This window comes from Panthera uncia, chromosome F1 (assembly GCF_023721935.1).
Source record: "Panthera uncia isolate 11264 chromosome F1, Puncia_PCG_1.0, whole genome shotgun sequence".
NCBI classification, from domain to species: domain Eukaryota; kingdom Metazoa; phylum Chordata; class Mammalia; order Carnivora; family Felidae; genus Panthera; species Panthera uncia.
In genome coordinates this window covers 38,332,621-38,358,867 of record NC_064813.1, presented here as the reverse complement: position 1 = coordinate 38,358,867, position 26,247 = coordinate 38,332,621, and the positions used below count along the sequence as shown (strand labels likewise).

The 26,247-nt window shown below is 39.7% G+C and overlaps 1 protein-coding gene across 3 annotated transcripts; it reads left to right on the top strand.

The window, feature by feature from the left end:
- Window positions 1-4,146: 4,146 nt before the first annotated feature.
- Window positions 4,147-26,247, top strand: DDX59 (DEAD-box helicase 59). 3 transcript variants are annotated; one of them, XM_049635208.1, is made up of 8 exons: window positions 4,147-4,283; window positions 5,547-6,364; window positions 7,536-7,703; window positions 12,017-12,106; window positions 18,578-18,754; window positions 19,452-19,604; window positions 20,096-20,224; window positions 25,608-26,247. In XM_049635208.1, exons 2-8 carry the CDS (start codon window positions 5,558-5,560, stop codon window positions 25,869-25,871), a joined length of 1,788 nt encoding a protein of 595 aa, XP_049491165.1. In that variant the 5' UTR covers window positions 4,147-4,283; window positions 5,547-5,557; the 3' UTR covers window positions 25,872-26,247. The 3 variants fall into 3 exon arrangements, with proteins under 3 accessions (XP_049491165.1, XP_049491163.1, XP_049491164.1); XM_049635206.1 differs by having other exon boundaries at window positions 4,155-4,283; window positions 18,503-18,754; window positions 25,608-26,245; XM_049635207.1 differs by lacking the exon at window positions 4,147-4,283 and adding an exon at window positions 4,608-4,711 and having other exon boundaries at window positions 18,503-18,754; window positions 25,608-26,245.

The following is a 26,247-nucleotide window of genomic DNA, read 5'->3' as shown; positions in this document are numbered from 1 at the left end:
TTTTTATGTTTATTTTTATTTTGGAGAGAGGGAGAGAGAGTGGGGGAGGGGCAGAGAGAGGGAGGGGACAGAGGATCCAGGCAGGCTCTGTGCTGACAGCCGAGAGCCTGAAGTGGGGCTCGAACTCAAGAACTCAGAGATCATGACCTGAGCCAAAATCTGATGCTTAGCCAACTGAGCCACCCAACGTGTCCCTCTGAAGGTTTTCCATAAACCTACCTGCCCACTCATGCATAGTCTCTCCCTTTATCAACATGTCCCAACATGTTCCGTGGTATGTTGGTTACTATTGATGAATCTATGCTGATTCATCATTTTCATCTAAAGTCCACCGTCACTTTAGGGTTCACCCCTGGTGTTATACATTCTATGGGTTTGGACAAATGTACAACGACAGGATCCACCATCATGGTATCAAACATAGTGCCTTCACTGTCAGAAAAACGTATTCATCCCTCCCACCCCCCAGCCCGGGGCAGGGCAAGGACTTTTTAGATGCCCAAGTTGCAAACTACAGAAGAAAAGAGGGACACTTTCAGCTATATTAAACTTAAGAACTTTTACTCATCCAAAGATTCCATAAAGAAAGTGAAAAAATCTTGGACTGGAGGCTGGATTGGGGGGAAAATTGCTCTAAAGAACATTATCGGAACATCTGGGCTGAATTTCAATATAAACTGTGAATTGGATGTTAGTGTTCTATCAGTGTTAAACTACCTGAATTTGAAAACGGTTCAATGTTAACTATCTAAATTTGGAAATGGGTACGTAAAAGAATATTTTTGTTTTCAAGGATACATGCTACAACTTAGTCCCAAATAGATGAGCAAAAGTGATGTGTATATTGTCTATTTTATACACAAATATAGCAAACTGTGAATTGATGTGAATGGTATGTACACAGGAGTTCACTGTATTTGTCATGAAGCTTTTCTGTAAGTTTGATATTTTTTCCAAAATAGAGTAAAAAATGTTTTTTAATGTGTGAAAACCCATGCTATAAACAGGGAGAAAACATTTCCAACACATGCAACTGACAAAAAGATTGGTATCAAGAATATATTTTTATTTATTATTTTTTAAATGTTTTATTTATTTTTGAGAGTGTGAGCAGCGGAGGAGCAGAGAGAGAGGGGGACAGAGGAGCTGGAAGTGGGTTTTGTGCTGACAGCAGCGAGCCTGCCCAATACAGGGTTTGAACTCACAAACCGTGAGATCGTGAACTGAGCTAAAGTTGGACGCTCAACTGACTGAGCCAACCAGGTGCCCCTCAAGAATATAGTTTTTAAAAAGTAAAACCCTTCAGGGCACCTGGATGGCTCAGTCGGTTATGCATCTGACTTTGGTCAGGTCATGATCTCATGGTTCGTGGGTTTGAGCCCTACATTGGGCTCTGTGCTGACAGCTCAGACCCTGGAGCCAGCTTTGGATTCTGTGTCTCTCGGACTTGCTTTGGCAACACATATACTAAAATTGGATTCTGTGTCTCCCTCTCTCTGCCCCTCCCCTGTTCGTGATCTGTCTCTCTCTTTCTAGGAAAGGAAAGGAAAGGAAAGGAAAGGAAAGGAAAGGAAAAACTCTCAGAAGAGAAATAGAAATGGACAATCAACATATGAAAAAATGCTCAACATTATGGTACAGATTTATTCTCAATAGACTAGCAAAAGTTAAGAAGTCTGATAATAATAAGGTTTGGAGAGAATGTGGAGTACTAAGAAAGGGCCGATCAGTGCTGCTGGCAGCATAGATTGGTACCACCACTTTGAAAACATTTCAGCATTACCTTTTAAAGTTGAATACCCCATACCCTCTGACCCAGAAGTGGTGCTCCTGGGTTCAAATGAAACTCAGGCACATCCACAGGAGATGTGCACAGAATGCTCCCACCAGCCTTGTTAGTAATTACGAGGGAAGATTTGAGTTTTGTGAGGGCATGAGATTACATAATTGCAGAAGAATCACAACAAATTACAAATGTGACAAAACTGGGTAAAGTACCATACTATTTTTTTAAGTGTTTTACACACCTCTATACCTTTCCCTTTTCTTTTTTTTTTAAAACTGCATACTCTTTGATCCCTCTTCGTGACCATGATTTCTGTAATGTTGTTTATGTAGAGAGAATAAAAAAGACTAAGTCTTTCTTTTACCATGGTTAATTGAGTTTTTTTAATTATTAATCTTTAAGATGTAAAAAAAAAAAAGTCTGGACAGAATCACTGTCTGTGACCTACAAACTCAGGGATTCTGATAAATTTTACTTTGAATGATTCCCATCAATAAAGGAAAAATGTAAAGTGCATTTATAATGATATAATCATGAATACATTCCTGATGGGAGAGAATTTCCATTTGACTTAAGCATTGGTCAGAACACCATTCTCTGCTTACATTTTTACAGATCTAATAAATTTTTACAGACCAGCTTCTAGCTCCCTCCATTTCAAACTATATATTTTTCCCTCAATATGCATATACTTCTGATGCTGGATGCTATAGGACACATTCATATCCTGGTAAGACATTTGTCCCTGCCCCTTCCTACTCTGGGATGGGAAGCAAAAGCCTAACATTAACAGACTGCAAACCCATAAATACATTCCACTGAACTCAAGTAAATGTATCTGCAACTCAACCCACCTTGGCTGGATCCCCAAATGCCTGCTGCTATCTATCACCACCCAACTTGAGAAGTGTTGACGGAGGGGAAGCCGGAGTATAAAGAAAAAGTGGTCCTAATCCATCCTGGTTTAAATACTTCTTTAGAAGATTTTACAAAAACATATGACCGTGTGAACACATGGACAAGGCTCCTCTTTTAGGGCTTTGGAAGGGACCCATGGGAGTGGGGGCCCTGAAGCTCAAATTTCATTAGCTTCACGGTAAATTTGCCTCTAATAAATACAAAATACTGAAGACAATTCAAAAGTACATAGGAAAATACACGTAAACAACTTTACAGATACAAAATATTATAGCAGTAAAAATGAATGCTTTACTGCTTGCTTACGCTTAACAACTTGGAGGAATCAAAGAAACAAATGCTGAATGATAAAAAGTGAATCCCACGCGGCTAGATATATATTGTTTTTATAAAGCTCAAAAAGAAGGAAAAGGAAACAATGTATCAATTAGGAATGCATCCAACTCTGATAAAACTACTAAAATGGAAAGGAGAGAGAAAAGAAATCCAGCATAGTGGTCGCTGAGGGAAGCAGCAAGGTGTTCAATCTGAGATGAAGGGATATATGCTTATACTAATAACGTGGCGGAGTCACAAACTTTCGTATTATCAGCACGCTTTAAAACTTAACGTTAATTGCTCAAAATGCTATTTTGTATGCACCAAACATTAGGTTGAAAGTATTTCTGAATAGGTAAGAAAAATGTTGAAGTCGGCAAACTTGGCTTTCCTCCTTCCTTCCCCCCTGCTTTCTCCGCATCACGATCTTTTAACTAACTACCAGCTGCGGGGGGCATGTGGCTCCAGAGTCTAGCAAAGCAGAGAAATGGCAATCCATGGGGACCAAAACCGTGACTTGTGTTATTTTCTGTTTGGTGATGGGTGGGGTGTGGTAGTATGGAAATATTATCCAGCGTATCAAATACATCATGTTAAACTTACTCCATTTAGTTTTAGAGTTTTTTTGCCAGCTAAAAGCAGAACGGGTTTTCAGGCCTCTGGGGCCTCTGCCCCTCCCTTTTACACTCAGACTTCCCACTTTCTAAGTGTACCAGGCCCCCGCGCCACCCGCTTCAGTCTTTCCGGGCGGTCTGTTTTTCACCAGTCCTGGCCCACTCGATTACGTAAATTCTTCCAAGAGGATCCCCAAACCCGCCCCGCCCTGCAGAACTTGGCCAGCTCCAGCCACGCTCCGAAGTTTACCAGCAGCCGGGAACCGGGAAGGGCAAGGAAAGGCGCGGAACTTCCCAGTCCCCGCCCCTCCCTCGTTCCTCCCGCCCCCCTCAGCTACAAGCCAAGCTCCGCCTCCCGCGGTAGCCCCGCCTTCCCCGCCGCGCTAAGGCGCGCCGCGGCCTCCTTCCAAAACCCGGAGAAGTGGATTCTGCGCTCCGCACGGCCTTTCCTAACCGTAGTGTGGCCGAGCGGGTCCAGGCTTGTCGGCAGGAAACTGGGCCCAGCGCCTGGAGGGGGAAGGCGGCCCCGAGCGGGAGCGGACGCGCCCCAGGCCTGCGCGAGTGAGCGTGCCGCGGGCCCCGGCCGCTCGGCCCTCCTTCCCGTCGTGCTCCCTTGCCTCTGGGACGCGGGGCGCTAGGCCGCGGCGGTAGGATCCCCCCCACCCCGTACACAGTCCCCCTCCCACCCTTGCAGTCGCGGGGTCCCGGGCCTCCGGCCGGAATCCGGCGCCCCGCCCTCCCCGTCTCCTAGCAGCGCCGTGACGTGCGTGCGCCTTTGGGTGCTGGGCTGCGGGGCGGGGGTGAGGGGCAACGCCCGAGGGGAGGGTCTGGGAGCGCGCCCCGGGAGGGATCCGGCGACTGGGAAGCCGCGCCGCTCCCCGCGCCCTGCCGGAGCCGGTTCCGTTTCGCCATTTGAGGACCTTGAGTTCCAAGCTCTTCCCTGCCGACACAGAGCCGTCCCTCTCCACAGAGCCGTCCCTCTCCCCACCTCCTTGACATTCGCGGAGACTTGGGATAGTAATTCTAGACCTTCAGTTGCATTTTTGTTGGAATTTTTCTGGAAAAATTGAATCTGGTAACTTATCCTAAGAATTTTTTTTGAGAAAGGTGTTTTAGTATATTTAATAGGCTCAAAATTAGGTTAAAAGCCTTGTTTCACAGCCCACAGTCATTTTGCAAAAACATTTTTGGTGGAGATCGGCATAGCAGTGGTTGAGAGCTTGCACTCTGGAGCTAGAATGCCTGGGTTCTAACACTTGAGAATGGTGTGAGCTTGGACAAGCCACTTAATCTCTAGCTGGCCAAGTTTCCTCATGTGAAAAATTATAATAGAATACATAATACAGCATAATAAATATCTATATATGTCCGGGGGGGGGGGGGCGGTGGTGCTAACCTACTTTCCAAGCTTGTGAAGATCAGGTTAACAGGTCTTGAAGCGCTAAGCACTGTGGAACATAGCAATACATACGGGTTACTTATTACATCAAAATAGCATTTTTTCTCTATGCCTTGTGGTTTTGATTTTCGAGATTCCAGCTGTGAAGTGTTTCTCCTGTTTTGTGAAAACGTAATAAAAGGATTTACTCCAGAATTTCTGTAATATTTGGTATTTCAAAGTGCAAGTAGCCAGTAAACAGAAGCAGGCAGTATGCACAAGGCTGTGCTAAGCAGTGTGCAAAGTTTCACCACTCCCATGTGTAAGGAAAAGGGCTGTCTGTTTGTTTTCACCAGAGGAAATTGATGAATGGCAGAAAAGCTTGCTCTAAGAAGTGTCATGATGCCGCCTTCTATTCCTTTCAGGCAAAGCCCAGGGACACTAGGCTGACTGCAAGATAACCATACTTTATATGTGAATTTTATTCTTCATTGAGGGTTAAATAAATCTCATTATATAATTTCCTCAACAGAATATCAGAGGATGTTTGTTCCAAGATCTCTAAAAATCAAGAGGAATGCTAATGATGACAGCAAAAGTTGTGCAGCTAAGAAAATTAAATCAGATGCAGAAGACCTTCAGCTGGATGAAGGCAGAGATGATTCAACTGATGCTTTAGTTACAAAAGAAGCCACGACGTCAGACAGGCCCAGCACAGAACCATGCCCTTTCCCCAGCACAGCTGGCCAGTTGGCTGAGGTTTGTTTGGTTGGACCTGAGCAGGACGCAAAGGATAGCGATCTTTCTGAAGAGCCTGTAAAGTCATTTTCCAAAACACAGCGCTGGGCAGAACCTGGAGAACCTGTCTGTGTTGTTTGTGGTCGTTACGGAGAGTATATATGTGATAAGACAGACGAAGATGTGTGTAGTTTGGAGTGTAAAGCCAAACATCTTCTACAAGTAAAGGAAAAGGAAGAGAGATTAAAACTCAGCAGTCCTCAGAAAGCTGATTCTGAGCCCGAGGCTCCACTTAATGCTTTTTATGTCTATAAAGAGCACCCCTTTATTTTGAACCTTCAGGAAGACCAGATTGAAAATCTTAAACGGCAGCTAGGAATTGTAGTTCAAGGGCAAGATGTCACCAGACCTATTATTGACTTCGAGCATTGTGGTTTCCCTGAGGCCTTAAATCTCAACTTGAAGAAATCGGGCTATGAAGTTCCAACCCCCATCCAAATGCAGATGATTCCTGTAGGACTCCTGGGAAGAGACATTCTGGCCAGTGCGGATACTGGCTCAGGAAAAACAGCCGCTTTTCTTCTTCCTGTTATCACTCGAGCTTTATGTGAGGTAAGAGTTCACATGTGTTACTCTCAGAAGCAAGTCAGGTATATACCAAGTTTCAGCCTTAATTACATTAAAGCTGCAAACTGAACTATAATCTTAGTCGTTAGTGCTCTTAGTGATTTTGCTTCTGATGGTAGTTTGTATGAAGAACATAATTTTAGGGAATTTTCCTTTTATTAGATTGGACCAAAGATCTTTTCCTTGAAGGTCTTAAAAAAGGCCTTCCTTACAAAATATCTTCAACAGATTTTCTATTCAAGAAGTAAACTTTTGCTCTGGGGAAAGAAATGCTGCTGACTGGGTGACCTGCAATTTTTGTGTCCATTTAGCCTCCTTGGATTTTGTGTTTTGAAAAAACTGATTTATACCAAAGTTAGAATGCTATCGTAGAGTTCAAAAGCTACCCTTAAATGTGATTCGTGGTTCATCTTAAAATAATGCTGCCTTACTTTACTTGTGAGTTTATAGTGTATAAAGCACCCCCCCACACACACACACATAATTACTTTAACCACAATGTTTACCAAGTACTATTGAATTTGTGGGGTCTGCAGTAGGGCAGGAAGGGAAACCAGTGCAAAATGTAGGCAAAGAGAGGAGAGGTAAAGGAGGAAAATTTGGAAAACTAAGAATTGTAGAAGATAATGTGAGGAAAAAATAAAAGAAAGCACCTCACGTTTAAAATATAGGTAAAACTCACTGGATGTCCAAAACAGAGCTATAGTGCAGGAAATAGGACATTTGTAACAGTAAGTGAATCCATAGGAGAGCCAAGGGTGGGATGCCAAGCTTTAACCAGATCTTCATGGTTTTCTCTTCAGAGGAGCATGGCTGGAGATTGCAGAGTCCATTTGACTGGGAGCAAACTTTCGGTTTTCCCACCTTGGTTATTGTGGGTGCTCTTCCCTGGCCCCAGTTTTGATTTTTCATTGTATGTCTGTGTTTTATAAGAAATGGGTTCAATTTACACTTGATCTCAGCCAAAAGGCCGAGAAGCGATAGAAATGGGTTCAATTTGCAACGGTTTTTGGAGAGAACGTCTGCAGTGAACAGAAGGCAGGAGGGTTCATATCCAGTTGGGTTGGACCGTTCCTAGAATCACTTTGAAGATTTAGTCCACATCTGCAGGAATTAATTGCCAGTGCTTTTAGACTTGTTTTTCCCATCTTTGCAGAGCAAAACTCCATCTGCACTCATTCTTACGCCAACAAGAGAATTAGCCATTCAGATAGAGAGCCAAGCTAAAGAATTGATGAGTGGTCTGCCACGCATGAAAACTGTGCTTCTGGTAGGGGGCTTACCCTTACCTCCACAGCTTTATCGTTTGCGACAACATGTTAAGGTGAGCACCGATTTGGTAAAATGCCTTTGAAAAGCATTGTAAGCAATATGGGAGCTAGTTGTTGTTCTGTTTATTTATTTATTTATTTTTTTGCCCTTAAGGAATGTGATTTTAGGTTAAACCTTTTTTTTAACTTTATTTATTTTGAGGGGGTGGCTGGCAAGAGAGAGAGGGAGAGAGAGGATCCCAAGCAGGCTCTGTGCTGCCAGTGAAGAGCCCAGTGCAGGGCTGGACCTCATGAACTGTGAGATCATGACTTGAGCTGAAACCAAGAGTTGGACACTTAACTGTCTGAGCCACCCAGGTGCCCTTAGGTTAGCCTTTAAATTCCAGGCAAGCCTTAATTTTTTTTAAGTTTTTTTTTTTTTAATAAATCTTTTACTGTTTTTAATGTTTATTTATTTATTTTTGAAAGAGAGAGAGGGAGCAGGGGAGGGGCGGTGGGGGGGGGGAGAGAATCCCAAGCAGGCTCCACACTATGAGTTTAGAGTCAGATGCGGGGCTTGAACCCGTGAACCAGGAGATCTTGACCTGAGCTAAAATCAAGACATTTAACCGACTGAGCTGCCCAGGTGCCCCTTAAGTTTGTTTCTATCAGAAAGGGACACAATTTATTGAGTGTCTGTCATATGCCACATCCTGTTGGATGTTTTCACCTGCATTATCCTATTCAGTTTTCACATTTGCTCTTGAAGGTGGGTTGGCATATCCCATCTTCTATGTTTGAGAAGTTGAATCTCAGAAAGATGGGATTTATCTAAGGATCCATAGCTACTATAAAGTGTGATTTCCTTTTTTGTTTTTTAAGTAGGCTCTGTGCCCAATATGGGGCTTTCACAACCCTGAGATCAAGAGTAGGATGCTTTACTGATTGAGCCAGCCAGGTGCCCCTAGAGTGTGATTCCTACAGAGAAGGAGGTTATCCCATGTAACCACAATACAGTTATAGAATCAGGAAATTAACATGGATACACTGGAATGCATCAGGAATTAATGTTGCTGCCATCTACTCTTCAGACCCCATTCGTGTTTTACTAATTGTCCCATCACCTTTTTTTTTTTTTCCTAATAGCACAAGAATCCAGTTCAGAATCATATTTTGCATCTAGTTGTCATGTCTCTTTCATCTCCTTCAGTTTGGAAGAGTTCTTCAGTCTTTGCTTTTTTTTTTTTTCTTTTCATGATCTTGACACTTAAAGGATTATGAACTGCTTAGTTTGAAGAAGGCCCCTCAATTGCTTAGATTCAAGTTACGCATGTTTGAAAGGAATATCATAGAAGAGATGCTTTGTTTTTTTCATTACATCCTTGTAGATGATCCATAATGTCAGTTTGTCCTTTTACTGGTGATATTACCTGTAAAGTAACTGTGAAGTTTTATTTTTCCCTTTGTATTTTGAGGAGTATTTTCATACTGTAAATTTCTTGTGCTTTACCACATTTCAAGCTTATTCTTTATATATATGTATACATATAATATATACATATATATACTTACATAATATATAAGTATATACATATAATATATACATATAATATATATATATTATATGTATATACTTATATCAGTATAGACTCATGATTTCCTATTGCATTTAAAGGATTATAATCTGGGGGCACCTGGGTGGCTTAGTCGGTTGAACATCCAACTCTTGATTTCGGCTCAGGTCATGATCTCACAGTTTTTGAGTTTGAGCCCCACATCGGGCTCACTGCTGTCAGCACAGAGCCCACCTCACTTCGGATCCTCTGTCCTCCTCTCTCTCTGCCCCTCCCCCACTGTGTATGTGTGCTTGCTCTCTCTCTCTCTTTCTCAAAAATAGATGAACATTAAAAAAAAAAAAGCTTCTTTCTCTCCCTCTACCCCTCTCCTCTGCTCTCTTTCTCTCTCTCTCTAAAATAAAAAAAATGAATTAAAAAAGAAAGGATTATAATCTGTTATTACCATTATTTGTTTTGATTCTCCAGTAGTCCCCAATTTGAGCATTGGAATCACCGTCAAGTTGGCTTCTGTGTCCTTTTATTATATCCCCATCATTCTTTGAGCACTTTGTTTCTTTCTGTCTGAAGAAGATGTTCATGCTTCCATTGTTCTTTCCTTGCCTCAGCCCTGGAATCATGCTTTTCTCCAAGTTGCCATGATTCCTTTTGCTACAGGATAGTATTTAGAAACCAAGACCTGGGCTCTAGGTTGGGCTCATTGCTGTTGGCTTTTGCTATTGAGTTATCATTGCTTCTAGGACCTCTTAGCGAATAGAGAGAGGGAATCACTCCATAATTGGGTATTCTGCATCTGTATTTATCGGAGACCATGAGTTCATGTCGATACTTCCAACTCTAATTAAACACAACAAGATTTGTTTTGGGGTTTTCTGTCTCCGTGTTTGTAACCCTGGCAGTGAGAAACTTGCTACCCATTATCTTCTATATATTTGTTTACTTGACCAATCCTCCTCTATGTAACCCCTTGCCTGTCCTCATCTCTGTCCACTGCCACAGAGTGATGCCTTCTTACTAGGCTCCACCCTGCACCCTCTTCACCCCCTGAGACCACCAACACCCTGTGCAGGGCCACCTTTCTATGGAGGCCCCTTCTCACCCTCCTATCTCTCCCACTCCCTATGCTGGGCCGTGTCTTTCACAGATGCTCTCTGAGAAAATGTGTCTGTCAAGGGGCACCTGGGTGGCTCAGTTGGTTAAGCATCTGACTTTGGTTCAGGTCATGATCTCACTGTTCAGGGGTTTCAGCCCTGCATCAGGCTCTCTGCTGTCAGCGCAGAGCCTGCTTCCGATCCTTGGTCTCCCTCTCTCTCTGCCCCTCCCCTGCTTGTTCTCTCTCCTTCTCTCTGTTTCTCCTAAAAATAAATAAACATTTCAAGAAAAAAATCTGTCCAACAAAGTGATCTTTCAAAAGCCAGGGCAAAATAGCCACCTTTTCAGATGAACAAAGCTGAGAGAGTTTATTACCAATAGAGTATCTAAAGGATCATTAAACTAAGATATTCCACATACAAAGAATCTGATTCTGGAAAGGAAGGTTTAGGATCAAAGAAAGAATGGCGAGCAAAGACAATACTAAGCATATGGATAAGTGTAAACAAATATTGACCAAATAAAAAGTAGTCGTGAACAATTTGTGGGTTTAAAAAAAAAAAAAAAAGAAGGAAAATACTGGCCAAATGTAGCATATAAGTGCAGAAAGGTTGTGATTGGTGTAAATCAATTGCCCTTGATTGTTCAAGAAAAAGGTACATATGTCAATTAATTTTAGATTTTATTAAATTACAAATATTTGTTAAAATTCAAGGGAAGCGCTAGAAGAATGGGAAAAAAAAAAAGTTTCTAACTTCCAAACTGGCAGAATGCGGGAAAGTGGGAGAGGAATAGAAGGGATGAACTCAGTTCAAAATAACTGAAATGGATTTAAATGCTTACAGTATTTCTGAAGAAACCAAGCAGAGCTCTATAGCTCTCTGGATACAGATCCTTACAACCCTGAAATTTTATCATTCTCTGTGAGCTTGCCGTTGTGTTGCTGTGTCCTTGAAAAGTGGAATACAATTGAATTTATTAGATCATTTGTAACTCGACTTTTCGCCAGGCACCGTCTCATTTAATCTTTATAATAATTATCATTTCCATTTTATGAATGTGAGAACAGAGGCTCACGCCATTTATTAAGTGCTATAGCTAAGACTCCTACTGAAGTTTGACTAAACAGCGCCTACTTTTAACTACTCCTTCAACTATTATAAAACTGTTAAGAGCCTTGAGCAACTTTAGAAATCATTGTGCCCAACCTTTTAATTTAAAACGAAATAGCAGGCCCAAAGGGGTTTAGGGATTTGCACTTGTTTACGGAGGCAAATAGCGGTCAGCCTGCCTGCAGAGCCCTTCCTGGTCTGGTCTCTGCCTACTTTCAAGCTTCATCCAAGTCTTTCTTCCCCTTTTTTACCTCGCGGAAGCCTCTGTGGCCTTGGAAGGTTCTTGGATGTTTTCCTTCCACCTGGTCCTCCTTGCTAGCTCTCACTACTTCTGTGTTAGGGTTTAGCTTATATGTTAGCGAGGACTGGACAGATGCCTCCGTTTATTGCATACCATACTGACCTCATGAGTATTTATCTGATCCTTCCTTTGTGTTTGTTACAAGTTTCATGAGAGCAGAGACTACGTCTGACTTAATCATCATTGATTCTGAGTACCTAACCTCAGTGACTGGCACATATTAGCCACCCAGTAAGTATACATAGAAAGAATGAATAAAGGAAGGAAGGAATATTATCTAATTTATTATCTTTTTCTCATTTATTCAGGTTATCATTGCAACTCCTGGGCGACTTCTGGATATAATAAAACAGAGCTCTGTAGAACTCCGTGGTATAAAAATTGTAGTAGTAGATGAAGTAAGTAGTGTTACTTAGAACATTAGTTACATAATTTTATATAGTTTATGAAAAATACATTACAGTTATATAATCTCACTGTGTGTTCAGGCATTTTCTCCCCAAAGGAAAAAAAAATTAGGGATTTTTTAAAATTGCAGTGGTCATTCTTTTTTTTTTTAATTAAAAAATTTTTCTTGAGAGAGAGAGAGAGAGCGTATGCACACTCAAGTGAGGGAAGGGCAGAGAGAGAGGGAGACACAGAATCCAAAGCAGGCTCCAGGCTCTCAGCTGTCAGCACAGAGCTCCACATGGGGCTCTAGCTCAACAAACCGCGAGATCGTGACCTGAGCCGAAGTCAGACGCTTAACCAACTGAGCCACCCAGGAGCCCCTAATTGCAGTGGTCATTCTTAAGCTAGTTCCTGTGTAGCATTGCAACTACCCTAAGGTATAGTGCACTGAAATTAAACCACATTAATAAATAAAATTAGCTGTCTTTTCCTAATTGACAGAAAACACAAATCCAACAGCTACTGTATTCTCAGTGATAAGTTTTTTAAACACTTGACACTGGCTATCATTTGTCTACAAAAACAAATGGATCAGTGGCAAATAACTATTAACAGGGATTTTGGAAGTAGCTGAGAATGCTTAATTGGATGACCTTTTGTATTTTTTTCTACGTGGTCATAGGCATTTGTGGTTGTGATTTTCAGTGGTACATAGAGCAGATAAGCATTTTTATATTTTTGGTTTGCTTACAAGATAAAATAAATATGTTAGTATCTGCTGATATTCCACCATGTGAACAAGCATGAGGACACAAAACCATGTGTCAGCCCAGGCTGGACATGTGCCGGTTCTGCCTGCAGGGCATTGCACTTCTGCCTTCACACACGTCCCAACAGCAGTAACAGAGCAGAGGCCCAGCAGGGGTCACAGATGTGGGGTCCAAGTGCTGACCAGTGATGGCAACCTGGCCTGCCTTCTGTGGGGCCCAGTAAGTAGCAGTAGGGTGCCAGGGGGTGTGGAAAGAACACCTGGATGAGACCGCAAGACTGGGATTTGAGCCTCTACTCTACCTACTATGGGATGCTGGGCAAGTCATTTAATCTTCCAGACATTGTGAAAATGTCTCATAGACTGAAAAGTCCTGTAAAAATGTAAAATAATGTTATTCAGTCCTTTATTATTTTTTTTCTGTTTTTTTCCCTTATATATTTACCTTTTTTTTTTCCAGTGAGAATACTTAAGTTCTACTCCCTTAGCAAATTTCAGTTATACAGTATAGTGTTAATCAACTGTGGTAACCACATTGTGCATGTCAGACCTTACCTGTTTTATAACCAAAAGTTTTTACTCTTTTATCCTAAACCTCTTCCTGTTTCACCCACTCTCTAGCCCCTGGCAATCATTTTTCTACTACTTTCTATGAATTTGACTTTTATTTTCTTATGTTGAACTTTTTAAATTTTTTATTTATTTATTTTTTTAAATGTTTATTTATTTTTGAGGCAGAGAGAGACAAAGCATGACCGGGGGAGGGTCAGAGAGAGGGAGACAATCTGAAACAGGCTCCAGGCTCTGAGCTGTCAGCACAGAGCCCGATGGGGGGCTCGAACTCACGGACCGCAAGATCATGACCTGGGCCGAAGTCGGCCGCTTAACCAACTGAGCCACCCAGGCGCCCCATGTTGAACTTTTTTAAATTGCACATATAAGTACTATCATACAGTATTTGTCTTTTTCTGTCTAGCTTACTTTAATGCCCTCCAGGTCCATCCATGTTACTAAAAATGTAAGAAGTTTAAGTCTGAATAATAGTCCATTGTGTATACATACACCAGATTTTCTTTATCCATTCATCTGCCGATGGACACTTAAGTTGTTTCCATACCTTGGCTATTGTGAACTGTTACTCAGTCCTTTAAAAGGTGCTGCTAGGTCCGCATTTTCCTGGTGTGCCTTTTGGTTCAACTGATTTATTGCATTGGATTATCATCAGACTTACTGCCACCCTGCAAGTATGAATGGGCTTCCCATTGTTGATAAGCCCATGTTGTTAAGTTCTTGCCATCTTATGAGCCTGAGAAACGGATCATCACATTGATTTTAAAGTTAATTTCCATTCCTGTTTGCTTCCCTTCACGACATTTCCATCTTTGCCAATTAATAGGGTTTCACAGGACACCTCAGTGCTATGCTCAGAATACAAAAGGAGTATTCATTCAGCAAACCTATACTGAGTGCTTGTTATGTGCAGCCTCTGTCCCAGCTCCTCAGCATTTAAGGAAATGAGCTGGTAAACAACATAATTGGTCATGTACTGAAACTGAAGTCAGCATAGAAGTGCTATTCAGAGTCCTTGGCTCTGAAACCTTTCATCAGTCCCCCAGATAGACTTTAGGTCTTCTTTCCTTTCTGACCTATATGTAGATTGACCAGCTCTAGATGAGTTTGGATGGAATCACAAAGAAATTTTAAATACTATTCAGGCCTACAAAGTACTGAAACCTTATTGGAGAAAAAGACATATACACTTGAAATTAAGCAAGAGCATTATCATATATACTGAAATACAAAGTACTAAAGTGTGTAATGTAGGCCAGGGAATGGCAAACTCGTGCCGTAAAGGACCAGATAGTAAATATTTAAGGCTTCAGGGGCCACTTGGTCTCTGTTGAAACTGTTCAGTACAACCATAGACAGTAGGTAAATAAATGGGTATGACTGTGTTCGCATAAAACTGTTTACAGAAACACACAGAGGTCTGAGTTTGTCCCAAGAGCCTTAGTTTGCTGACACCTGATATAAGCTGTTAGTAAAAAAAAAACAGGACTATGTATGATATGCTAATTTTTCAGTGCAATTAAGGTCAAGAGAAAGAAATAAGAGATTGTGTGAATTGGCACTGTAAAAAATGGCCTCTCCGAGGTAATGGGATTTGACCTGGTCGTCCACAGATGGAAAAGGATTTAGAAAACTTGAGAATGTATCCAGTATTCCAGGTGAAGAAGCTAACATAGGCAGAGGCAGAAAGGCCAAGTGCATGCACTGAGAGACCAACCAGCTTGAAGCATTCTTCCTGAGAAATAATAGGAAGTAAAGTTGGGTAGTTAGGGTGGGGTCAAATTATAGAGGGCCTTGAAAGGGAGGAGGAAGATCTTGGATTTGATGTGGGAAACAATGAGGCTTTCAAAATTATTGATTTGGGGTGTCACAAGTGGAAAGTGGTGGTTGAGCAAGGTTATTCTGCTGCTCCGTGCAAGAGAAATTAAAGAAGAAAGAATCTGTGGGACAGAGTGGCTAGCAACCCAGACAAGAGGTGAGTAGGGTCAGGGACAGGGCGGAGGCAGTGGGAGTCATGAGGACATCTGAGAACCACTGTAAATCATTCATGAATCTTCTGATGACTGAATATGAGAGAGGATGGAGAAGAAGGTGGTTGACGTGACTCTATAAATGCTGGTTGTGCCTCTAATTTTAAGTAAAGGGCAAGTGGGTAAGAGTTGGAGCTTGGCAATAATATTTGAGTTTGGTTTTAGAAATGTTGAATTTCTTGTGAATGATGGATGAAATACTGTGTGGATATGAGAAATGTGCATTAGCATCCATGAGACACACTGGTTTCTCTAAGGGAGGAAGGTTGGAGAGGGACAAGGACTGGGGCCAAGTGTCTGCTTATGGAGTTTGAAGATGAGTCTGTAAACATGGTGTAGTTTGAGAGACCAGGAAGGAAGTGAGAACAAGTAATATCCCTGAAAAGAGAGGTCTCTGTTCTAAGAGGACGATGAAGGTAAAGGAAAAGGCATGAAAACTAAGATAATTCTTTTGGAATTAGAAAATTTGCTCTGTCTTCCTACCTATTCTTTGGCCTAGAATTCTCTCCCACCCCATCCACCTGCTCTTCCTTTATGTGTCCGTGGCTCTGGAACCTTCTGTCAGTCCCCTAGATAGACTTCAGGCCTTCTTTCCTCTCTGTTCTGTTGACCTCTATGTAGACTTTATAATTTCTTTTATGTTCCTTGGTTTATCCCAGTAATCAAGCACAGTGTTTGCCCAAGTTTCCCTAATGGTAAGAATTACCCAGTGTACTCAGCAAATGTAATAAATGACCAGACCTCTTATTTGGATATGCTGACTCAGTAGGTCTGAGTTGGAGTCCAGGAATATTTAAAAACTCATTCTGGGTGATTCTTTAGGGAGATTTGGGACACACTGACTAGTGAACTGCCTGACAGTGCTTTTTCAGTGCTTAGACTTGATGAATGCTTGTTTGTTTATCAGATGCATTTTTGGGGCTTTTTACATGCTAGACACTGTCCTTGGTTTTGAGGATACAATGGAAAGTGAGATAAGCTCTGACAGATGTATGTGCACAGGTAGTGTGACAGAGACAACAGGGGTTTTCTCAATTTGGTATGGGAGGAGGGCTCTCTGAGTGACTTTGATGCTGAAATCTGAACAAAAAGGAGCCAGCCACACAAAAATCCATCTGGAGGAAAGACTGCTTCCATCAGTCTCCAGCTAGTGTTCAGGAGCTGATGTGGGAGTGATCATGGGGTAGTTGGGGATAGAAGGCTGGTGTGGCAGGGTCGTGGGACGTGAGATGGGGGAATGGTAGGCGATGAAGTCAGAGAAGTGGATGAGGATGAAAACTGGAAGACTGTGCTTAACAATTGGATTTTATTCTACATGTGATGGGGAATTATTGGAGGGTTTAAGCAGAGGAGTAACAGATCTGATTGATGTTCTAGAAGATTCTGGATGCTTGAGGTAGATGGCTTCTGGTGTGGGGGTGACAGGATGAGGAGGAGTCTCACAAATGTGAGCTGGAAAGAAGTAGCTGGATTTGGGGGTGTGTTAGTGTAAACAGATTAGATGCAGGGAAGCTTGGATGAGAAGAGAAACTGAGCGAATTTATTTCTGATGGCCTCTCTATTTTCTGAACCAGGGGAAGCAAGGCCATCTCCTGAGATGAGGGGGGCTTAGTGGGATTATTGAAGAAAAGCAGGGGATATTTGCAAGACATAGCATGGGTGTGCGCGTGCTCTTTGTCTCATAGTAAATTGAAACATTGAGACTTACCATGCTGTGAACGTGGTCCCAAGTGTTTTATATATTTTATGCTCATAATATATCCTCATTAATGCTCATAGCAGCCTTATAGGGTAGCTGCCATTCTCATTCCCATTTGTAAAAGGAAAAACTGAGGCTTACAGCCATTCGTTACCTTGGTTAATTTAAGGTCATAGGTAGAGTCAGGTTCAAACCCAGACCATCATGATTATTTTAGATTTTTAAATGTCACAGAGTGAATATTAAAATGTGTGTTCATACTTTAATAGTATGTTAGTGGACGCTTAAAAATACAATGCCTTAGTCTAAATACTCTAAAATAGTTAAATAACTTATTTTTCAAAATTATAGATAGCTAGATTGTATTTAAAAATCAAGATAGCCTTAATCTTTATTATTTTGAAGCAGCTTTAACTTAATATTTTTCCTTCTGTTTGCTTAGTAATACATAAATTGTTTTTAAAGACCGGCAACACAGGAGTATATACTGAAGTGGAAGCCCCCAACAGTAAATGTTTTTACTTATTTAATATTTTATTATAAATATGCATCCATGGTTAAAAAAAAAAACAACTTTGCAAGAAGCTATAAAATGAAGAATTAAATTGCACCCCCTTCTACAGCCTGCAAGCCTTCTCCCCAGAGTCAACAATTGAGTTTCTTGAGTGTATACACAACTGGTATCATGTTATACATAGTGTTCTGTACTTTGCTTTTTTCCTGCTAGCAGTGATTCATTATCACTTAATAAAAGGCTTTCCAGGGGCGCCTGGGTGGCGCAGTCGGTTAAGCGTCCGACTTCAGCCAGGTCACGATCTCACGGTCCGTGAGTTCGAGCCCCGCGTCAGGCTCTGGGCTGATGGCTCGGAGCCTGGAGCCTGGAGCCTGTTTCCGATTCTGTGTCTCCATCTCTCTCTGCCCCTCCCCCGTTCATGCTCTGTCTCTCTCTGTCCCAAAAATAAATAAAAAACGTTGAAAAAAAAAATTTAAAAGGCTTTCCAGTCATAATTAATGATAGCAGAGGGTTGTATTATGTGGATCTACCATAATTTATTTACTAAATCCCCTATTGGTGGATATTTAGGATATATACATTTTTTTGCCACTGTTAATGCCATAAAAACCTTGTATATCATTGAAAACCTGTAATTACCCAATGTATAATTTTATATAAATATGTATTTTCCCAATTTATCCTTTACCTTTTGACATTGTGGTATATTCTTCTGTGTAAAAGTTTTAAATTTTTCATGTTCATAATCATTTCAGTTTTTCCCTTGGGTGGCCCAGGGTTTTAATGTCCAGTAGGACTAACTTTAAAATGATTTTATTTTAGGCTGATACCATGTTAAAGATGGGCTTTCAACAGCAAGTGCTTGACATTTTGGAAAACGTTCCTAATGATTGTCAGACCATTTTGGTTTCAGCTACAATTCCAGCTAGCATAGAACAACTAGGAAGCCAGCTTCTGCATAATCCTGTGAGAATTATCACTGGGGAAAAGAACCTGCCTTGTTCCAGTGTGCGCCAGATTATTTTGTGGGTAGAAGAACCAGCCAAAAAGAAAAAATTGTTTGAAATCTTAAATGTGAGTAGTTGCGCAACCCTGTTTTGTAGATTGTGTTTGCATTTTTCACAGTCCTTAAGATTGTGATTTTTAGATGCAGCCTTTGGGGAATTTAGTATAGATACTTAATAACTAAATTGCTTTACCTCAATTCTGTGGGATCAGATAAATATTTATTTATATAAGCTTACTGTATGGATGCAGAATTGCCCTTTTTTCCCCCCTATTATAAAAAGATGTTTAAATATCAAGACTATTCTTTAGTAATATTTTTTGTTTGAAAAATTTTTAGTAGTTTTATATATCGGGTTAAAGACAAGTTCTTTCTTGATCATTCTGTCCTTGGGAAATAGAATCTTTTAGCGGTAACTTGTTTAAGCAGAAATTTGTTAAGTGGGTGATATGTGTTGCACAGTTACTTATAAATAAGGTATTAAGTTAAATATGTTTGTATTTACTTATGAACAGTATTTAAAATTTTAAATTGCACTCAAAATTTTAAAATTATTTTTGCAATATTAATGAAGTATTGGAGAAATATGAACAGCAGTAGACTGTTGTGCTTCTGTTTGTGCATATTTAAAAAACATTCATTTTAACACTCATTTTTCCTCTATAAGCCTGTTGATAACTAGCTTATACTAATGCTTTCAGAAAAACTTCCCATTGTAAATTATGTTGTATGAGTAATTTTAGACATATGTTTTTCGTTTTTCAGGATAGGAAACTCTTCAAGCCTCCAGTGTTAGTATTTGTGGACTGCAAGCTGGGAGCAGATCTGCTGAGTGAGGCAGTGCAGAAAATCACTGGTCTAAAAAGTGTGTCTATACATTCGGAGAAGTCACAAACAGAAAGGAAAAACATTTTGAAGGTTTGGCACTCAGCATTCTGTTTTCAAGGGACCCCCTATTACCAGCTGGTTTTTAAAGCGACCTTTTTTTAATGACTTCAAGAACTTCAGGCAAGCAGTGACTGTCAGCTAATTGTTCCTCTTGCTCAGGCTTCTGTGTCTTGGGAGCAATAAGCCTGTTCCCTACAGGGTTATCTGCTAAATAGATTACTAATTCAGAATCTACCATTTCTGAAATCAGGTCAGTTTAGACGGGGGCAGAGCAGTAGTTCACCCTTGGAAAGGGTTTGCTTGAGTACATTAAGAGAAAACATTTGATGGGGTTGGGCAGGGGGTGGTTGGGAAGAATTTAAACCACACAGATTTCTCAGGTATTCTAAGACCTTCACTTACTGAAAAGATACTGCAACAACAATGTTGAAGAAAGTATTAAAAGAAGAAAAGGTATCTGAATTAGATAAAACCACATAAGATAAATTCTGAATAATGAAGTTTGTTGCTTTTCGGGGAAGGGATTACTTGAAGGAGACTATGAAGTTGTGGTGAGCACCGGAGTCCTGGGACGAGGCCTGGACTTGATCAGTGTCAGGCTGGTTGTCAATTTCGATATGCCTTCAAGTATGGATGAGTACGTGCATCAGGTAAAGAGATTTTATGTTTCCTCCCTGAGTTCTCTTGGGCAAGGCATTATCAATAGAGTGGTAACTAAAAAATAAAAAGTTTTGGGGTGCCTGAGTGGCTTGGTTGAGCATCTGACTCTTGATTTTGGCTCAGGTCATGATCCCAGGGTTGTGGGATCAAGCCCTGAGTCAGGACTTAAGATTTTCTCTCTCTCTCTTTCTCTCTCTCTCTCTGTCCCCCCTTCTGCCCCATTCCCCTGCTTGCTTGCTCTCTCTAAAATAAAATAAATGAAAAAAAGTGAGACAGTATTCTAAAAAAGAAAAAATAAGTTTTATCATAGACCTAAAAAGATTTTATAAACTTTATATAGTTTTGCTTTTAAAACATACATGTATATAAGCTAAATTTTGTTTTTAAAAACTCTATGTGTGCCTAAAATGGATTAAAAAAATAATTGGAGGGGCGCCTGGGTGGCTCAGTCAGTTAAGCGTCCGACTTCGGCTCAGGTCATGATCTCATGATTCTTGAGTTTGAGCCCTGCCTTGGGCCTTGTGCTGGCAGGTCTGAGCCTGGAGTCTGCTTCAGCTTCTGTGTCTCCCTCTCTCTCTGGCCCTATGCCGCTCACACTCTGTCTCTCTCTCAAAAATAAACATTAAAAAATTTTTTTTCTAAACAATTGGAAATAACCTAAAATATCAGTTTAATAAAATTTTAAGTAGTGGTTTTTGTTTTTGTTTTTAATTTCCTTTCTATTTCTTACTTAGCGAGCATATTAAATAGCGTTTATAATCAGGGGGAAGAAAAGGCTTTGTTTTAAATTGGTCTATCTGGCCGAAATAAAATTGATCCGTTAAAGTATTTGTTTTTTTAGGAATCTTGTCTTCATCTCTTCTTCATATCCTTATTTGTTCTAGTCTTTCGCCTATTAAAGTTTTGTTTATTTTGCTGCCAAAGATAACAGCAGGCTCTTCTTTCTAGCAGAAATAGAGCTTTCTCTTAGCGTCGTGTTATCTCACTGACTGCTACCTGTCTTCCTTCTCCGGCATCACTTACAGACTTTTCAAGTAAAGCCTTTCTGTAATGTTCTTAGAATTACCTCTGAATGCCACATTTACTTGGATCACCCACTGAAACGCTTTTAGTGCCTTTAATGCATTGTTGCTTTTGTTTTTACTCAGACTTAGTAATATAGCAGTGCCTCTCTCTCTCTTTCTCTCCCTTTGGTCCCACCTCATTTACCTGTGCATCAGGGAATTGAGTATTACACAGGAGTTGATTGTTCAAATAAATGAAGTTTATTTTCTTTTGAATTTTTAATAATTTTCTAAAAATACTAAAATACTTAAGAAGCTTCTCTGCTGCTTAAATAGAGCATGCTGATTACAATTATGTAACTTTTTCTTGCTATCCCAAAGTCAACCCTATTGCTCTCAGTTATTCATGAGTTATCGTTCACATTCACAGTGTACCCTGAGCAATGGCCTCAGGGGGTGTTGAGTATGTAGAGTTTCTAACCTCTACTCAGAATGGCCCCATATCCTTCTGCTTTTCTAGTTCTTATATCTGGGTATGTTTTGTTTGTTTGCTTCAGTAATTGAACGGTACATATACACAATAAAAAATAATACAAATAACAAAAGATATAAAGTGAAAAATAAGTCTCTGTAAGGTAACCCTCCTATTTTTGAGTGGTTACAACAGTTAATGGTGCAGAAATTATAAAATGCATGTTTATGCACAAGTACACATGTATATGCGTACCATGTTACGCTTATTACGTAAATGGGACCACATTCCTCCAACTGTTCTATGCCTTGCTTTCTTTATTAAATATATCTTAGGCATCTTTCCTTATTAGCACACATAATAGGTACCATTTAAAAAATATTGATATGTATGGAGTGCTTACTATATGGCCAGGCACTGTTCTAAACTCTTCCAATGTTTTTACTTGCTTTCAGTTGGGCTTGATCTATTTTCATTGCTACATGGTAGTGTATTGTATGGATTACCATAATTCAATAAATCCTTTACAGTTTGATGGATAATCAAATATTTCCAATATTCTGTTGTTAAATAATGCTGCAGTGAACATCCATCTATACAGTTGTTTCTCTCATGCAGTATATTTATAAAATAGACTTGGAGGAGACTTGCTAGGTCAAAGGAATGTGTATTTTATTTTATTTTATTCTATTTTTATTATTGTTTTTTAAGGATATGTGTATTTTAAATTATAGTAGGTATTCCCAAGTGTTTGCTTTTAACTTAGGGGGCAGGGACTTCTGGGCACATAATTTGGAATTTGTTGAGTCAGCTTTTAGAGTCTAGAGAGTATTGCAGTTATGTTCTTGAACAGCTTATGTTACAGTATAAAATATCTCAGAATAAATTATGTCTCAATTGATAGAACTCCCATGCTATACAACTCACCACTTGAAAGTCAATTTACTGGTTTTTAGCATATTCATATTGTTGTGCAGCCATTACTACAGTCAATTTTAGAATATTTTTATCCTGAAAAGAAACCCCATACCTGTCCCTTCAGCAGTCATTCCCCATTCCTTCTCTCTCTCTCTCTTTCTCTCTCTCTCACACACACACACACACAAAGACACACACACAAAGACACACACACACACACACACACACACACCTTAAGCAACCACTACTCTATGCCTGTCTTTATAGATGTATCTCTTCTAGACATTTCCTATAAATGGAATCATAGGTATGTACTCTTCTCTGCCTTTTTTCACTTATCACAGTGTTTTCAAGTTTCACTCAAGTTGTAGCATGTATCTGTACATTTTTTATTGCTACATTATATTCCAAAGATATACTGCCTTTCTTTGTTCATTAGTTGCTAGACATTTAGCATGTTTCTACTTTCTGTTTGCTATGAATAATGCTGTGTGTATCCATGTACAAGTTTTTTTTTTTAATTTTTTAATGTTTATTTATATTTGAGAGAGAGACAGTGCACGAGCAGGGGAGGGGCAGAGAGGGAGAGATGGAGACAGAATCTGAAGCAGGCTCCAGGCTCTGAGCTGTCAGCACAGAGCCTGACGTGGGGCTTGAACTCACAAGCCATGAGATCATGACCTGAGCTGAACTCGGACACTTAACCAACTAAACCACCCAGGCGCCCCATGTACAAGTTTTTATGTGGATGTAGGTTTTCATTTCTTTTATTTTAATACCAGTCTAGTTAACATACAGTGTTATATTAGTTTCAGGTATACAATATAGTAATTCAACAATTCTGTACTTTAGTCAGTGCTCATCATGATAAGTGTACTCTTAATTCCCTTCATTTATTTTACCCTTTCCCTTCCCCGCTCTGGTAACCATCAGTTTGTTCTCTATGGTTAAAAGTTTGTTTTTTGGTTTATCTCCTTTTTTCTTTGTTCATTTGTTTTGTTTCTTAAATTACACATATGAGTGAACTCACATGGTATTTGTCTTTCTCTGACTTATTTCATTTAGCATTATACTCTCTAGGTCCATGTTGTTGCAAATGACAAGATTTCAGTCTTTTTTATGACTGAATAATATATATATATATATATATATATATATATATATATACATATATACACACACACACACACACACACACACACACACCACATCTTCTTTATCCATTCATGTATCATGTATGGATGAACATTTGGACTACTTCCATAATTTGGCTATTGTAAATAATGCTGCAGGGGCTCCTGGGGGGCTCAGTCAGTTAAGTGTCTGGCTTCAGCTCAGGTCATGATCTCAAGGTTTGTGGGTTTGAGCCCCGCATTGGGCTCTGTGCTGACAGCTCAGAACCTGGAGCCTGCGTCAGATTCTGTGTCTCCCTCTCTCTCTCTGCCCCTCCCCCACTCATGCTCTGTCTCTGTCTCTGTCTTTGTCTTTCAAAAATAAATAGATGTTAAAAAAAATTTAAATAGTGCTGCAATAAGCACTGGAGTGCATATTATCTTTTTGAATTAGTATTTTCCTGCTCTTTGGGTAAATACCCAGTAGTGGAATTACTAGATCATATGGTAATTCTATTTTCAATGTTTTGAGGAAACTCCATGCTGCTTCCCACAGAGGCTACACCAATTTGCATTCCAACCAACAGTGTACTGGTATTACTCTTTCTGTACATCCTTGCCAACATATGTTCATTTTCATTTCTGTTGGGGACACACCTAGGAACGGAATTGCTGGGTCATATAGTAAATTTGTGTGTAACATGTTGAGGAACTGCTAGACTCTTTTCCAATGTGGCCTCATGATTTTACATTCTCACCAGCAATATATGAGGGTTCCAGTTTCTCCACATCTTTATCAACACCTATGTTATTTATGTTTTTAAGTATAACCATGCTAATGGGTATAAAGTGATATCTCCTTGTGCTTTTGATTTGCATTTCCCTAATGACTAATGAATATCATTTCATGTACTTACTGGCCCTTTGTGTATCTTCTTTGGAGAAATATCTTTAAATTCTTTGCCTATTTTTTAATTGGGTTGTCCTTTTATTATTGAGTTGTAAAAGGTATTTATATATTCTAGAAGATCCTTATCAGATACATGATTCACAAATCTTCTCTTCCAGTACGTGAGTGCAGCTATATTTTATATTAGTTTTTAGTTTTATTGGAAAAATTCAGTAACATAAATAAAGCAACATTTCTTCTCTTGTGCCCAGTCTCATTCCATAGATGGCCATGTTTTGTTTTGTTTTTACAACGTTAAAAATGTCCTATATATTGGCAGCAATGATCTAATCATTTAAATACTCTGAATATAGACTTTGTTCTACATTTCAGTTAAGGAACAGAAATTGACCATGACTGTGTATTTACCCCCTTCTTCTGAAGAGTTTCTCAGTATATTTGGAGACAAGTAAATTTTGTTCCTTATCATGTATTTCCATCAAATTTTGTGTTCATTTAATTTTATCAAAATGAGAACTTTATGCAAAAATGAGTTCACTTAAATCTCACATTTCAAGGCACTGAAGTACTCTAAAGAGTCCTCTTGCTCTAAAAGCAGTAGCTTTCAGAAAGTTTTTACCTTACCCCTATCCACAGTAAGAAACATCTTCATGTCATTGGCCACCCCCTCACAAGATACCGGAACTGAAACACAGGGTTCACAAACAATCCTTACTGGTATTATATGTGATCACTTTTGTATTTTCTGTTTGAGCTATTTCATTAAAAAGATGCTGGTGGCAGTCTACCTAAATTGATTTCACAAAATACATTGAGATGTACAATACAAAAAGTGCTATGGGAATGATGAACGTTAATCTTAGTAAAGCCTCTTTAAATACTAATCTTAATTTTCTTGCAAGAGACATTAAGGTTTTATATGAACATTTTGAAAATGTCCTTTGCATTTCATTTCAGGTTGGAAGAGTGGGGAGATTAGGTCAAAATGGAACAGCGATTACTTTCATCAATAACAATTCAAAAAGACTCTTCTGGGATATTGCAAAAAGAGTAAAACCCACAGGATCCATTCTTCCCCCACAGTTACTAAACTCCCCTTACCTTCACGACCAGAAAAGAAAGGAACAACAGAAAGATAAACAGACACAGAATGATCTGGTTACAGGTGCTAATCTTATGGACATTATTAGAAAACATGATAAAAGTAATTCTCAAAAATGACTTGTTATACCACTGAACAATTTTTTATTGTGTATGTTGTCCATGAAATTTCTGTATCTTATTACTGTATGGTTTGAATCAATGGGACATGTACATGAAGCAAAAAAAATTTAACATAATTTAAATTTTTTTAAATTGAGTATCAGATTTATACCACCGTATTATATTTATTTCCCTTTAGCTCTCATAAATTAAAAAAAAATCGGAAAATGAATTGCTAAATAAAATAAAATTTTTTCTGTCTAGACAAAGCCTTTTTTTTCCCCCCAATACTCTTGGAGCTGCTGTCAGAGCCAGACACCTGCACAGCGAGCAGTCAGACTCAGAATGGTGATAGTTTCGTTTAGTGTCCCCAGTGCGCTGCGGGCACATTGGC